This window comes from Rattus rattus, chromosome 5 (assembly GCF_011064425.1).
Source record: "Rattus rattus isolate New Zealand chromosome 5, Rrattus_CSIRO_v1, whole genome shotgun sequence".
Lineage (NCBI taxonomy): Eukaryota > Metazoa > Chordata > Mammalia > Rodentia > Muridae > Rattus > Rattus rattus.
Window position 1 is genome coordinate 68140737 of NC_046158.1, and position 12226 is coordinate 68152962.

A 12226-nucleotide genomic window follows, 5' to 3' on the forward strand; every position below is an offset into this window, starting at 1 on the left:
CTGCAGGCTGGTGCATTACTGATCTTCGTCTAAGCCTGCTTGATACTTGAGAAGGCATGGGGTCCTAGCGGTGGAAATATCTGGCACTGACTGCACAAGGGAGTCTACAGTAAGGGCAAGAAACAGAAGCTATGACTGCTCTTTGCCCATAAAACCTAGATGGAGGACCACAGCCTCAGTGGTCTGACAGACTAGCTGATGAGTGCAGATGCAATTCTGCTCTAAAGCAGGAAGAGATGAGCCCCTACAGTGAGGGTGGGGTGCTGGAAGACCTGGAGCCACCTGCCAGTCTCCATTTATAAGGAAGAAAGGAAGAATTTCCAGTCTCAGTCATCAAACTCCTAATCAAGGCTGACCATACACCCTGGCCAGGTTTTCTTGGCACTAATGGGGGAACAGCTGGGAGATTAAATAGAGGGCTTGTGTTTATGGTGATTCATACCTTCTTCCTAGGAAGGCTTAGTATGATGCTCAAGTTGTATACAGATCTAGGATTTCTTACAAAAGGAGCTCTACATATTTTTAAAACCCAGACTCTAACACAAGGAACCAGAGAGTCTGTTCAGATCCATTCAGACTCGCTCCATCTGACCCGAGCAAGCCTGCCCAGCCTCTGGCACCTTTCCATGTCATGGGGACCATCCATCTTACAGCGTGGAATGGAAACAGGATTAAAAACCAAGACAGTAAATTTCCCTCCAGGACAAAGAGAAACTCTAACCCGTGTCCCACTTTCATCCACTGACAGGCACTCTTCTCTGGGTTTGAGTTCATCTGGTACATTACTCCTGAGTCAAGGTCAACGAGTCATGTGTTTTATGATGCAACAAGGGGCAGCTACCCCATTCTGCTTTGGAAACCTTGGTGACATCACAGGCTAACCCTTGAACTCAGGCACCAGTGAAAGGGAACACTGAGTCAGAAGAGCCTTAGTCACAGGCTTCTGAAATCTAAGGTAGAAGAGCCATGAGGTCATCCGAGCTATTCCCTGCAGGGCTGCTCTGATTCTATCTGGCCTGGGTTTAAATGACTCAAGGAATTCTCTAGGGGAAACTAATCTATTGGAACAGCTGTTCCTAACAGGGCATTTGCTGTTCTTCAACCAAAATTTCAGCCTGGTTCCCCCAACATTCTTGGTTATTCCTTGCTTCCAGGGGACAGCACTGTCTTTCCTTACAGGGGTGCCAGGTAGGACTGCCTGGGGAGTGGATGGAGCGTGCTGCTGCCTTCTCTGTAGTCAGAGGTCTGCAACCTAAGTGTGCCCAGGAAGACTGACAGTTGGGAGATGCAGCTGGATGAACAGTGCCCCGAATACACAGCTTTCCATTACAGTGACACACAAGCCCGGAGGTTAAGGAGTCAAGGAAGACTTCAACAAAGCCCAGAAGCCACCTCTGTTTGGGTCTCAGCAGCTGCCTGCCTGTGGAAGGCTCCAGAGTCACTGACACATGTTTATATCCCCACTTTGCTAACGTCATAAGGAACAAACATGCTCAGACCTTCCCCAGAGGCACAAGGCCATTTGTATTTCTTCAAACTAAAGGGGGCAGGGCAGGAAGAAAAGAGCTTTTGGACCAAATCATCTGTGAGCACAGTCAGAGCAGTTTTTAATTTGCCTAAGGACAACCCTTGATTTAGAGAGTTGTCTCAAGTAACTGTCCCTGTAGTAGACATGCGGACAGCATGAAGTGCTGGAGATTTGTCTCAGGTAACTGTCCCTGTAGTAGACATGCGGACAGCACGAAGTGTTGGTAGCTCTCATTCAGGAGGAGTAGGACCTGAGAAGCAAACACAATTTCCAAACAGTCACATCACGGAGGTACACGCAGCAGCTTCTGAAAGTGCTTCTGGGAGATGGGGAGGGGCTGCTGGGTGCACAGCCCTCACCTCAGTGGCAGCTCTGCAGAAGTATCACCGGGGGCTCCTCTTGGGTCTGGATAAACGGTCCGAAAGGTTAGGTTTACTCTCCGTTCTCTGGAGTGGTATTCCTTGGGCACTCGGTGCTGGATGAGAAATATAAATAGTTGTCCAGCATTTTTATTAGTCTAACATGATTTACAACTTATTTATAAAGACAAATATGGAAATAGTCTCATTTTATCCCTGTCCAAATGAGCAGCACTAGGTGTTCTACAGTTCTGTGGGAAAGAGTCTCCTCCTCTGAAATGAGTTCCCAGCTGATCCCAGCAGGCTGCACCAGCGCCGGGCAGCAAGGCACATCTACTTTTCCTAACTGTTGCTTTACTTCAAATGTTTGTACTTAACGAGACCACACCCACACTGATCTAGAATAGTTGTGGTGCTGTGAGGCCCAAGAGAGTAGCCACTGGGGTTATTTCCAGGCAAATTAGTGCCAGTCACTTTCTAAGTGTGAGCAGGTACAGTGGCTAGTGGCTGCAATGGCAGCACAGACACCGATTCCTTGATCACTACTAACACTAGAACCTCTGCTGAGAGGCCTGTTTTGGTCAACTTCTTAGACATGACATAATTTTATTGCTACTTGCTCAATATAAGCACTAGCTTCTGTGTAGTTTGCAATGAGTCCTCAGCCAGGGCAGAAGCTGCCTCCAGAGAACGAACTGATGGTACCTGCAAGCCCTCACCTGCCAGTCAGCTTGCGTGGCTCCTTCCATGATTAGCAAGGTCCCGTGATCCAATGGTATCTTCACTCTCTCCACATATGTATAGTCCCCATTCTCTTCCTAGAAAACAGCAGCCATCCCACTGAAGTTTTTTATTTATATGGTCATGAAGCAAGAGAACCTGGAGGCAGTTATTCCTGAGCCAGACTGTGGAACTTGCATAATGCTCTTCCCTGGGTAACTCGTTGGCCTTCAGACAGCTATTTCACCTTTCTATTCCTTAATACAGTTATTTGTAACATGGAAATGAAGACAGCATCTACTACACAAGGCCAGTCTGTGTCTCAAACCATGTGTGTAAATGACTTGGGGACTGGCAACAGGAAGAACTATGTAAGGGTTACTTGTGATTACTGTTCCCCAGAGAGGCCCACCCTGTTCTGGGAGGGAGGTAAGACTCACCTACCTCTGCTGTACAGTGCTATGATTCAACATAGGAAGAAAACAGCCTTTGACCAAGGCTTGCTTCACCTGGCTATGAGAAGCTAATTGACTAATTGGTAATTACTTTAGACCAGTGGTTCTCAACCATCCTAATGCTACAACTCTTTAATACAGTTCCTCATGTTGTGGTGACCCTCCCTCCCAACCATAAAATTATTTTCATTGCTACTTCATAACTGTAATTTTTCTAATGTTATGAGTCATAATATAAATATCTGAGTTTTCCAATGGTCATAGGCAACTCCTGTGAAAGTGTTGTTTGACCTCCAAAGGTTTGCAACTCACAGGTAGAAGGCCACTGCTTTAGAACTAACCCCAGCTCTTCCCTTGGCTAATCTAGGTATTTGAGACAGGCATTCCTGTCTCTTTCCAAACAGGAATTCCTCAAAGAGATCAAGCTCTGGCTTGATTAGACCATCATTGTCTATGAAGCCTGGTTGTTTGATGTTTGTGCTTAGAGAAGAGATCACAAATCCTGGCTACTGAGACCTGGACAGCTCAGCTAGAGCCTGATACTGTCATGGCAGCACACCTGCAAAAAGGTCAAGAGATGGTTTGTTCCTCCTCAGAGTTGCTGGGTGCAGTGAACAACCTTGTGGCTTCCTGTCTCAGCCACTAGGAGCTCCCTGGGTGAGACTGGGACAAAATTGGTCCTATCTATCCGTTCATCTGTCTCCCTTCCCATGCAACAGTTACATTTGGGTTACTCCAGGATTTACTGTAGTGCAAATCTGTTTATGTTTATTGCTGCAAAGGTCTTTCTGAGAACTTAACTGTTTACAACGATTTCCCCCAGGAAAATCTAAAATCAAAACAATACTAAACTTGTATAAACAATCTAGGTTCCAGGGCCCAGCCCTTGGCAGTGACTTTGTCAAGGACAGCCAGAATTTTTACAGACAGAAGACATAAGCAATGTTCGAAACAACTTCTGATTGGTTGGTTGGTTTTGTTTTGTGTCTGCCACCTTTTCTCTTCCAGGAATAAGTACTGAAGCACTGATCTCTGACTGCTCAGCCAACCAGAACACACTGGAAAGTGACCCTGCCCATGGAGGCCCACACCCACCTCCACTCTCACCTCACTTCAGAAGGCAAAAGTTGGTGCTTGGAAAAAGTATGTCAGAAGAGATGAATGCCTTGCTAAGGAAAAACGTCAAAAGAGGGGGCCCATTCTCCATGATGTCTGAGGGCTATAAAGGCTTAAGAGACTGAAAGGCTGGTCAGCTCAAGACAAAGCTTGGCTGTCGGCAGAAGGATCTCTCCTGCTTTCAGGGAGGGCAACATGGCGTCATGAATCAGTAACGGTACAGACTGGAGGATGAGAGTGAAATGATGCTCAGAGAGAAGACTTCATGAGCACACCAGGGCAATTCTGAGATACAGAACACCCACAACCCTGTGGGGAGGTAGAGGTGGGACGGGAGAGCACTGTGACTCCATTTGGAGCCATGAACCAGGAATGCAGTTGAGAGGCAAAACAGAGTTCTGTATGCCAAGAGGCAAGCATCAGCATTGGTGGAAATGAAGCTTAATGATCTCATTTTTCAAGAGAGAAAATTTCAGGTGTATTTTGAACACGTTCTATCCAGCATAGCCACTAACCACACCAAAAGGCAGACCGTTGAGGATGAGCAATTCAGGTTGTCCCTAAGGAGTGGGATAGAGAATTGGTCACCCCAGCACATGGTGTGAGAGGTAATATTGTTTCTCCCTGGCTTGTAATTTATTTCTCCCAACACCAGTGACTTAGAAAGCACATTCCTAATTGCAGGAGATAGACAGTTAAAGAAGGCAAGGGAGCCTCCCAACGTGGCAGAGTTCATTAACGGGCCTATCTTTCTTGAGACAGAGCAGCATCTGGAGGCAGTGACACTCTAACTCTAACCGAGGAGGCAGATTAAAAAGCCAGGGAAATTCCTATGTGCAAAGGCTAGATATGGGTAGCAGGGGCCACCCCAACAGAGAAGTTCAGTCATGGCTACCAATGGCCAAAGTTCACGCCTGTGACCCTGCTGTACTCAGGCAAGACAGCATGCATGCACGCACGCAGGCAGGCATGCACACACACTCCAATATGCACACAGGCACAACACAGTGCTTAAGATAAAAATGTCTATCCCTGATACTAGCTAAAGGAAGCGTCTAAGTCAACCTACTGGGGGAGTGATTGGTGACTGTAGATGGTTGAAACCTTATAAACAAAGAAAACCATGAATGGAATATTTCTTCTATCAGTGCTGAAGAGTACCCTCACTCTCAAGTCCATCAGTCCATCTGGATGTTCACGTACTCGTTCCTGAAGAATGCTAAGACTTTGCACACTCCTGCTCCTACCCCACCAACATGCTACTCTATTCAGTTTCCTCAGGAAGAGAGTACTTAGGAGAAAATCCTGGATGTTTATGCTATGTCATTATGGTCAGCACAGACAAGAAACGAGGCAATTCCTTCTCACGAAAAGGTAATGCACATTATGCAATCTGCGTTTCTCAGGTACTTACCCCGCTTCCTGTCCTAAAACGATGTTAGAAGTCTCACCCATAATTACTTCAAAACCTTCATATCTTCTGTCTAGAATGCATCAGAACTCATTTATGGGTACGGGTTTAACTTTTAGGTGTCAGCTGTCCTGCTCTCACAATTGGGGTGGCAGGGAACAATTGGTCATGCGCTGCTGTTTCTTAGAAACACACTGTGACTAGGACATCAGTAGACAGATGTTAAGTAACTGAAGAAAGTGCCCATAATACATAGAAACTCACTCTGATCCTCTCTTCCAGGGTTCACACGCAGTAATCCATCTATACAAGCATCCCCCATTTTTAATGTATGAGCACTTGGGTGTTTTAAAATACACAATAATTCAAAAATATTGCCATGTTCTATTCTTTGCACAAGCACAGTTTTTTCTTTAGGCTCTCAGGTATGCTTAACTACCTGCGTGTCAGACATTGTACCAGTGCTGGGGTCTAACAGTAAAGAGTGTGAGATTGAGATTTTGATACACGGGATTACTGATAGGTTATTGCTGCTGCTTTTAAAGGAATAAGGTTACAGCAAGTAGACTTGCAGGGAAGCATCACTAAACACAGACCTCTTGGATAGAGTATTAAAGGTGGAATTCTGGGCAAGGGGTCTGACCTTTAAGGGGCTTGGTTTACAGTCAAGCTGCTTCCTCTGCTTCCTTGCAAAGCCTCTAGCAATTTGTAATTCCATGAGCGAAGTATGACAGTACCTATCCTCCCTCCACTGTAGTCTCTGTCTGTGTCTCTGTCCACTGTGCTGTGGGAATTAACTCTTCGCTAACTCATTGGTGACTGCAGACACTAAGCAGACAAGCCATTCATTCCCTTTGCATAAGTCTTGGACTTACTACTGCTTTTTGGTTTTTTTTTTTTTAATCTGCTCTTTAACTGTTATTTGATATTGAATAAAAAAAAATGTCTTGACTTGACTCCACTGACCTTCCTCTGACCTCTTTCATGGGTTTTATGCTTACAAAGGCTTTTCCCATCCTGAGGAAAGTTAAATATACAACTCTATTTCCTTTAGTTAAAAAAAAAAAAAAAGGAGAGAGTTGACATTTTTCAGATTTAACTCTTCAGTTGACACAGCATTTTCGTTTTGTTTGGGGAGTTTTGTTTGTTTTCCATACTATTGGAGGTGGGGGAAGGGCAATTAGGTTCATGTATGGCAGATAAGCCTTCAACCAGAGCTACTCCCTAGACCTGTGGTTCTCAACCTTTGTAATGTAATCCTTTAACACAGTTCTTCATATTGTGCTAACCTCCCATCATATTATTTTCATTGTTGTATTACATGAACATACAACAGTAATTTTATTACTGTTATAAATGGTAATATAAATATCTGATACATAGGATACCTAATAGGGAGTCAAGACCCAGAGGTTGAGAACCACTGCCCTGGACCCAGTGTTTCTCTCATAACAACAGCTAAGTACTTAGTGGAAGGCTTCCTGCTAGACTTGGGGACAGGCTTACTGTGCTGGACCCATGGGGAAGGTGAAATGTCGGATACCACATACATCACACATAGCATGGCTGACTCTAGGTGCAGACCCACAGGGAGATGCTGTTCATTTCTCATAAGCACAGGAACTGGAATGAAAGTTCACTTCCCCATGCTGCTCCCACTGTGAGGTGAGCTCCAGTGGCCTACTTTACATGTGTAAGTTCTAGGTATCTCAAATCTAGCATGCAGAAAGAGAATTCCTGGGGCTAGAGAGATAACTCAGGAGTTAAGAGCACAGGACACTCTCGCTAAGAACTTGGGCTGTGTTCCCCACATCCACTTGGTGGCTTGCAACTGTCTGTAACTCAAGTTTCAGGGGATCCCACGACCTCCTCTGGCTTATGTGCACAGCTGGTAATGCAAATGGTATGTGCACATACCTGTCAACACTCAACACTTAAAAGTAAATCTTGGAAGGACAGACCTCTTTACAAAAGGACAAAATCAAATCAACAAATCCCTTTCCTCTGCCATCTGAACTAACAGCACTACCACCTACCAACCACTCATTCTTGCCCCATGTCTGAAACACTGGCAAGTTCTATGGCTTCTTTCCCACAAAATACCTTAAGTCTACTCACTTCTCTTCTTCTCATGACATCTGGTTCAAGGTAGCAGCCTCCCACTGAGCTACTGCCCACCAGGTAGTCTCTTGCTCTTGCCTACCTCACTCTATCCATACAGGGTCACAGTTACCCTTAGACATAGGAATGGGTCATGTCCCACTGTGCATACAGTAAGGCCCACACTCCTTCTGTTGTACAGCACAGAGCCATGCACTCCTATTGGACAGCTCCTGAGACTTCTATTTTTCTCTCCTCAATGTCACCCTCAGAGTTAAGCACAGTATCTGATACACAGTGAGTACTAAGTAGTATCTGGTTGGTAGGGAGGAGGAAGGCTGCAGGTGCTGCTCCTAAAGCTACTACCTGTCATTTGGGCACTGGATAGAGGGGTGACATAGAATGGGGCTGATGGGACCCAGGGGAAAGGCAGTTTTGGCGTTTGGATAAGTGGTAAAGGAGCCTGGGGTGAAGATGTCACTGAGTGGATGGACTCTTTGCACAGCTCAATGAAGAACTAGCCGCATAACAGGGCAGGGGATGGTGCATGCCGACGTTCTTGAAGCAAGTGGACTATCAGTTCAAATCTCTCTTGGGTTACATAGAAAGACTATGTTTTATGAAAGAAAGAAAAAGGAAGAAGAGAGTGGGGGTTGGGAGAAGAAAGGAAGGCAAACTAAACTAGAGGGTCAGGACAATCGTACAGCAACTCTAATCGTAATGGTCCAAGAGAGTACAAGGCAAAACTGGGCAATAGTATATCAAAAAAGAAAAATAAGAAGATATTTAGATGCTGATTTGATGAGAATCAGGGAACAACAAACTGAAAATGTTAACCTGACCAAGAAAATAGTGGTACAATCAACAGAAATGGATTTATATGTGGTGGAATGGTGATGGTGGTGTTTTTGAGAAAATGATGGCTAACTATAAAGCTGAATTTGGAGTGTCCATGTGCTATTCTGAAGTCGAGACAGGTCTTGAATACGGAGAAAGTGACAGAGAAGCCGAGATAAGAGGAGTCATCTACCACAGTGAGCTCTGAGGCTCCACTTCTTACTGCTCCTTAATCAAAGCACACAGTGCTCTGCACTGGGGACACAGACACAGGACAGAAAGGGGCTTGTCATGTGGTAGTTACAACACAGGAGCTTATACCCGCCTGAAAAATAAGAGAAAGATGACAGACCTGAAGTCAAGCTCTAACATCCATAGTTAATCCATATTTGTCAAGAAAAACTCAAAGGAGATAAGCAGTAACAGTAAAAGTACATGAATGACCCAGACAAGTCAGCATTCCAGAAGCTAGTAAGAGAAAAAAAAATGGAGTTTTCACGCCTGCCAAAGGTGGACCCAGTGAGCAACAGTGCATGAAAACAGCAGCATTCATACACTTCTAACAGGGCAGAGAACAGATGTTTCCAGAGGAGCTAAGATGTAAGGAAAAGGAGACAGTTCATTCCACCCAACCCTTCCTTCCTTCTTTTCTTACCCCCTCCCCAACTCCTTTTATTCCTGTCCCTTCTCCTTTTAAAAGAAGAGCATGCACACACACTCAGGGTATATGGCCTTTCCACCATATTGAGGCAGTCTCTGTTCTGTCTCTAGTTTCTGCCATTTCACTCCATGTTAGTTGACATGTAAGCTTACCTCTCACCTCTCTGTAGGAATCCTGGGATTACAGATGTGTTTCACCACATTCTGATTTTTTTCCCCAGACACCAAACTCAAGTTTGTGTCAGAAAGCTCTTTAATCTGCTGGGCCATCACACTGGCTGGCTGACTTGCATCATTGCGCTTATGCTCTCCCCCACACACCCCCAAGGAGGGAAGCAGTGTTAGGGAATTAATCCCAGGGCCATGGAGGGTGCTGCTTGCTAGCAGCTTGCTACCTCATGGCTTGCTCAGCCTGCCCAGGGATGGCACCACCCACAATGGCCTGGACTAACTGATCACTAATTGAGAAAATGCCTCACAGCTGGATCTAATGGGGGCATTTTTTTAACTGAGGCTTCTTTCTCTGATGACTCTAGCTTGTGTCAACTTGACACAGAAAACCAGCCAGTACAGTCCTCTATGAGCAGGAAAGCACATCCAGCTACACCTGGAATCCAGCTAACCACAGTCACCTGAGAGGTAACCCAGCAATGGCAGAGTACTCCTTCCCAGACCAAACCTAGACAGGATCTTCCTGTACCCTCCATCACATTCTTTGGCATTCCTGTCAGAAAGAGAAAGCATGTTAATATCCTCAACCTGAAGGGGCCCTCTTCTTCTTCATCCTAACTGAAACCTAACTGTCTCCACAAGCTTGAACATCCCCAGAGCCCTCTCATGTGGAAGATGGTCAACTCTCAATCTAGTAGGGGTAGCATATCCTTCCCCGTCCCTGCTCTCAGGCCTTCTTACAAATTCACGCTCCCTTTAGCTCTGGTGATCCAGTTTACCCCAGGTATAAATGAGGTTAATAAAGTACCTCATTGGTGCCTGGCTCTGTCCTTGCTTCTTTCTAGCCTAGGCTCCACAGAGGAACAGCATTGACCTTTTACAGAGTCAGGCCAAGCTCTTCTGATCCACACATTCAGTGGCTTCTTCATGTTCTGAATTCTCCATGAAATTCCCAAGTGTCTGCAGGATCAAACTTTGCCCACCTTCCCATCTCTTTGGCTCACTGTTGGCAAGATGGCCCAGCAAGTAAAGGCTCCTGTCTTCAGCCTGATGATCTGGGTATGATCCCAGGACCCACATGGCAGAAAGAAGAGAGCCAACAAACTCTAAGTTGCCCTCTGATCTCCACATGTGTGAAATGGCAACATGCATGCTCTGACACATACACACATTACACACACGCATGCACACATGTCCTCACACATGAACAAACTCTGTCATAAAAATGTGAATGAAAAGAAAACCCTAAATCCCAGGAACCTCACTGGGCATGGTGGCGTACCTATAATCAAACATACAGAAGCTGAGGCAGGAGGATCCAAAATTCCAGGCCAACCTGGGCTACACAGTGAGATTCTTTATGAACAACCAAGCAAACAAAAACTTGGGGATTATTCCCTGAACATGTCAGAGCACTGATTCTGGCTGGGACCAAGTATCAAGGAAGCAAATGGCAATTCTCACTTCTCAAAGTTTCAAGTCTCACTGTGTATCTTTATTTACTCACTCTTCCTGTGGACGTTCACCCCTCCTCATTCATACCCTCACCCTCCAAGGAGTTCAAACCCCTCCCTGTCTCTGACTGAGTGGCTGTCCCTGTTCCTGAGATTCCACTACATTCTTCTCACCGTCCTCGGCTCTTGATTAAGCAGTCACTAGAGCATTTACAACAGCTCAAATCCACTGATTACTCCAACTATGTTCTTGGGAAAGCATTTCCATGTTCCCTTGAGGTCACTAACCAATGATCATTTCCCTTTATGAGGAAAGAGTAGGCATAAAGCATACAGGTGAGGGCTGTTTTCCAGCCCAGGGGCAGAAACAGGAAGCACGGCTGACTTCCGACTTTCACTGGAGGGTGTCTGAGAAGAGCAGGGCCATCAAGAACTTCTTTTAAGTGTTTCTTGTAAGCTCTCAGGCCAGACTCTTCGATTAGATGGTATAAGAAAAAGGAGGGACTCTAGATGGTGGTCGACTGTAATCCCAGCCCTCTGGAGGTTGTTAGCCAGAGGCCAGGGTGGGTAAGACAAGCAAGGCTCTCTCAAAATAATTAAAAGGATGGATGATATGAAAACCATAGCAGAGGGGGCCACTGCCTGAGATGGAAGGTTCGTCGTCACTTGTTTTGAACGCTCCAGCCTGTCCTGTTTCCACTCAGTACCAAAATACTTTAGATCTCAGTATCTTTCTTTCTAAACTCCTGAGCGGAGGGGGAGGGGGTCAATATTTATCATCAGGCTGACTTTTTAATACTCTAGTATTCCCAGAAGTGCATAACAAATCATCTAGCAGTGTGTTCTCAGAGACTCAACCATTAGTCTTGCTTTTACAGCCACTCCCTTCATAAGGTGCTGGGGAGAGAAATGGCTCAGAGAGAAGCCCCTTTTGCCTCAGCTCAATTATCTGGGAGTGGAGAGAAGCCCCTCCCACAGGCACGATGCAGCTGATCAGGAAAAGAGCTCATCCAAGGTAATTTGCTACAAAAACAAGGCTTTTGGCATCTAACCCTCCAGTGCATCACAAACTTCCTGCTATTATCTAATAACCCCCCAGCCATCACTGTTTCCATAGTAACCGACAGAGAAATAGCAGCCTGCCAAGCGGCTTTTGTAGTTTCTTTTCTAGTTCGCTCTTCTGTATAGAATTAGAGTTAGATGGGGAAAGAACCAGGCTAATCTTTGCAAACAGGGACACGATGTAGTATGGAAAGTACAACTGGGCTTGGGATAAGCAGTGCAGAAAAGCTTTCAGGAACCCACTCTGACAGGGCACAAAGACCGTTGCTGAGCATTTGGTATGCTTGTCTTACTTCGACAGGACAGACTGGCACTGGCCAGTCTCTGATTTGACCCATACAAAAGAAGGGATC

At 45.6% G+C, this 12226-nt stretch overlaps 1 protein-coding gene across 2 annotated transcripts in view; it reads right to left on the bottom strand.

The window, feature by feature from the left end:
* Nucleotides 1-1700: 1700 nt before the first annotated feature.
* Alkbh3 (alkB homolog 3, alpha-ketoglutaratedependent dioxygenase) overlaps nt 1701-12226 on the bottom strand; it is a 28889-nt gene continuing 18363 nt past the window's right edge. For both annotated transcript variants that reach the window (XM_032903767.1, XM_032903768.1), the window contains exons 9-10: nt 2607-2705; nt 1701-2003 (exon numbers count right to left, since the gene is read on the bottom strand). In XM_032903767.1, coding sequence (XP_032759658.1) covers nt 1884-2003; nt 2607-2705 — 219 coding nt within the window. In that variant the 3' untranslated portion in view covers nt 1701-1883. The remainder of the gene's footprint in view (nt 2004-2606; nt 2706-12226) is intronic.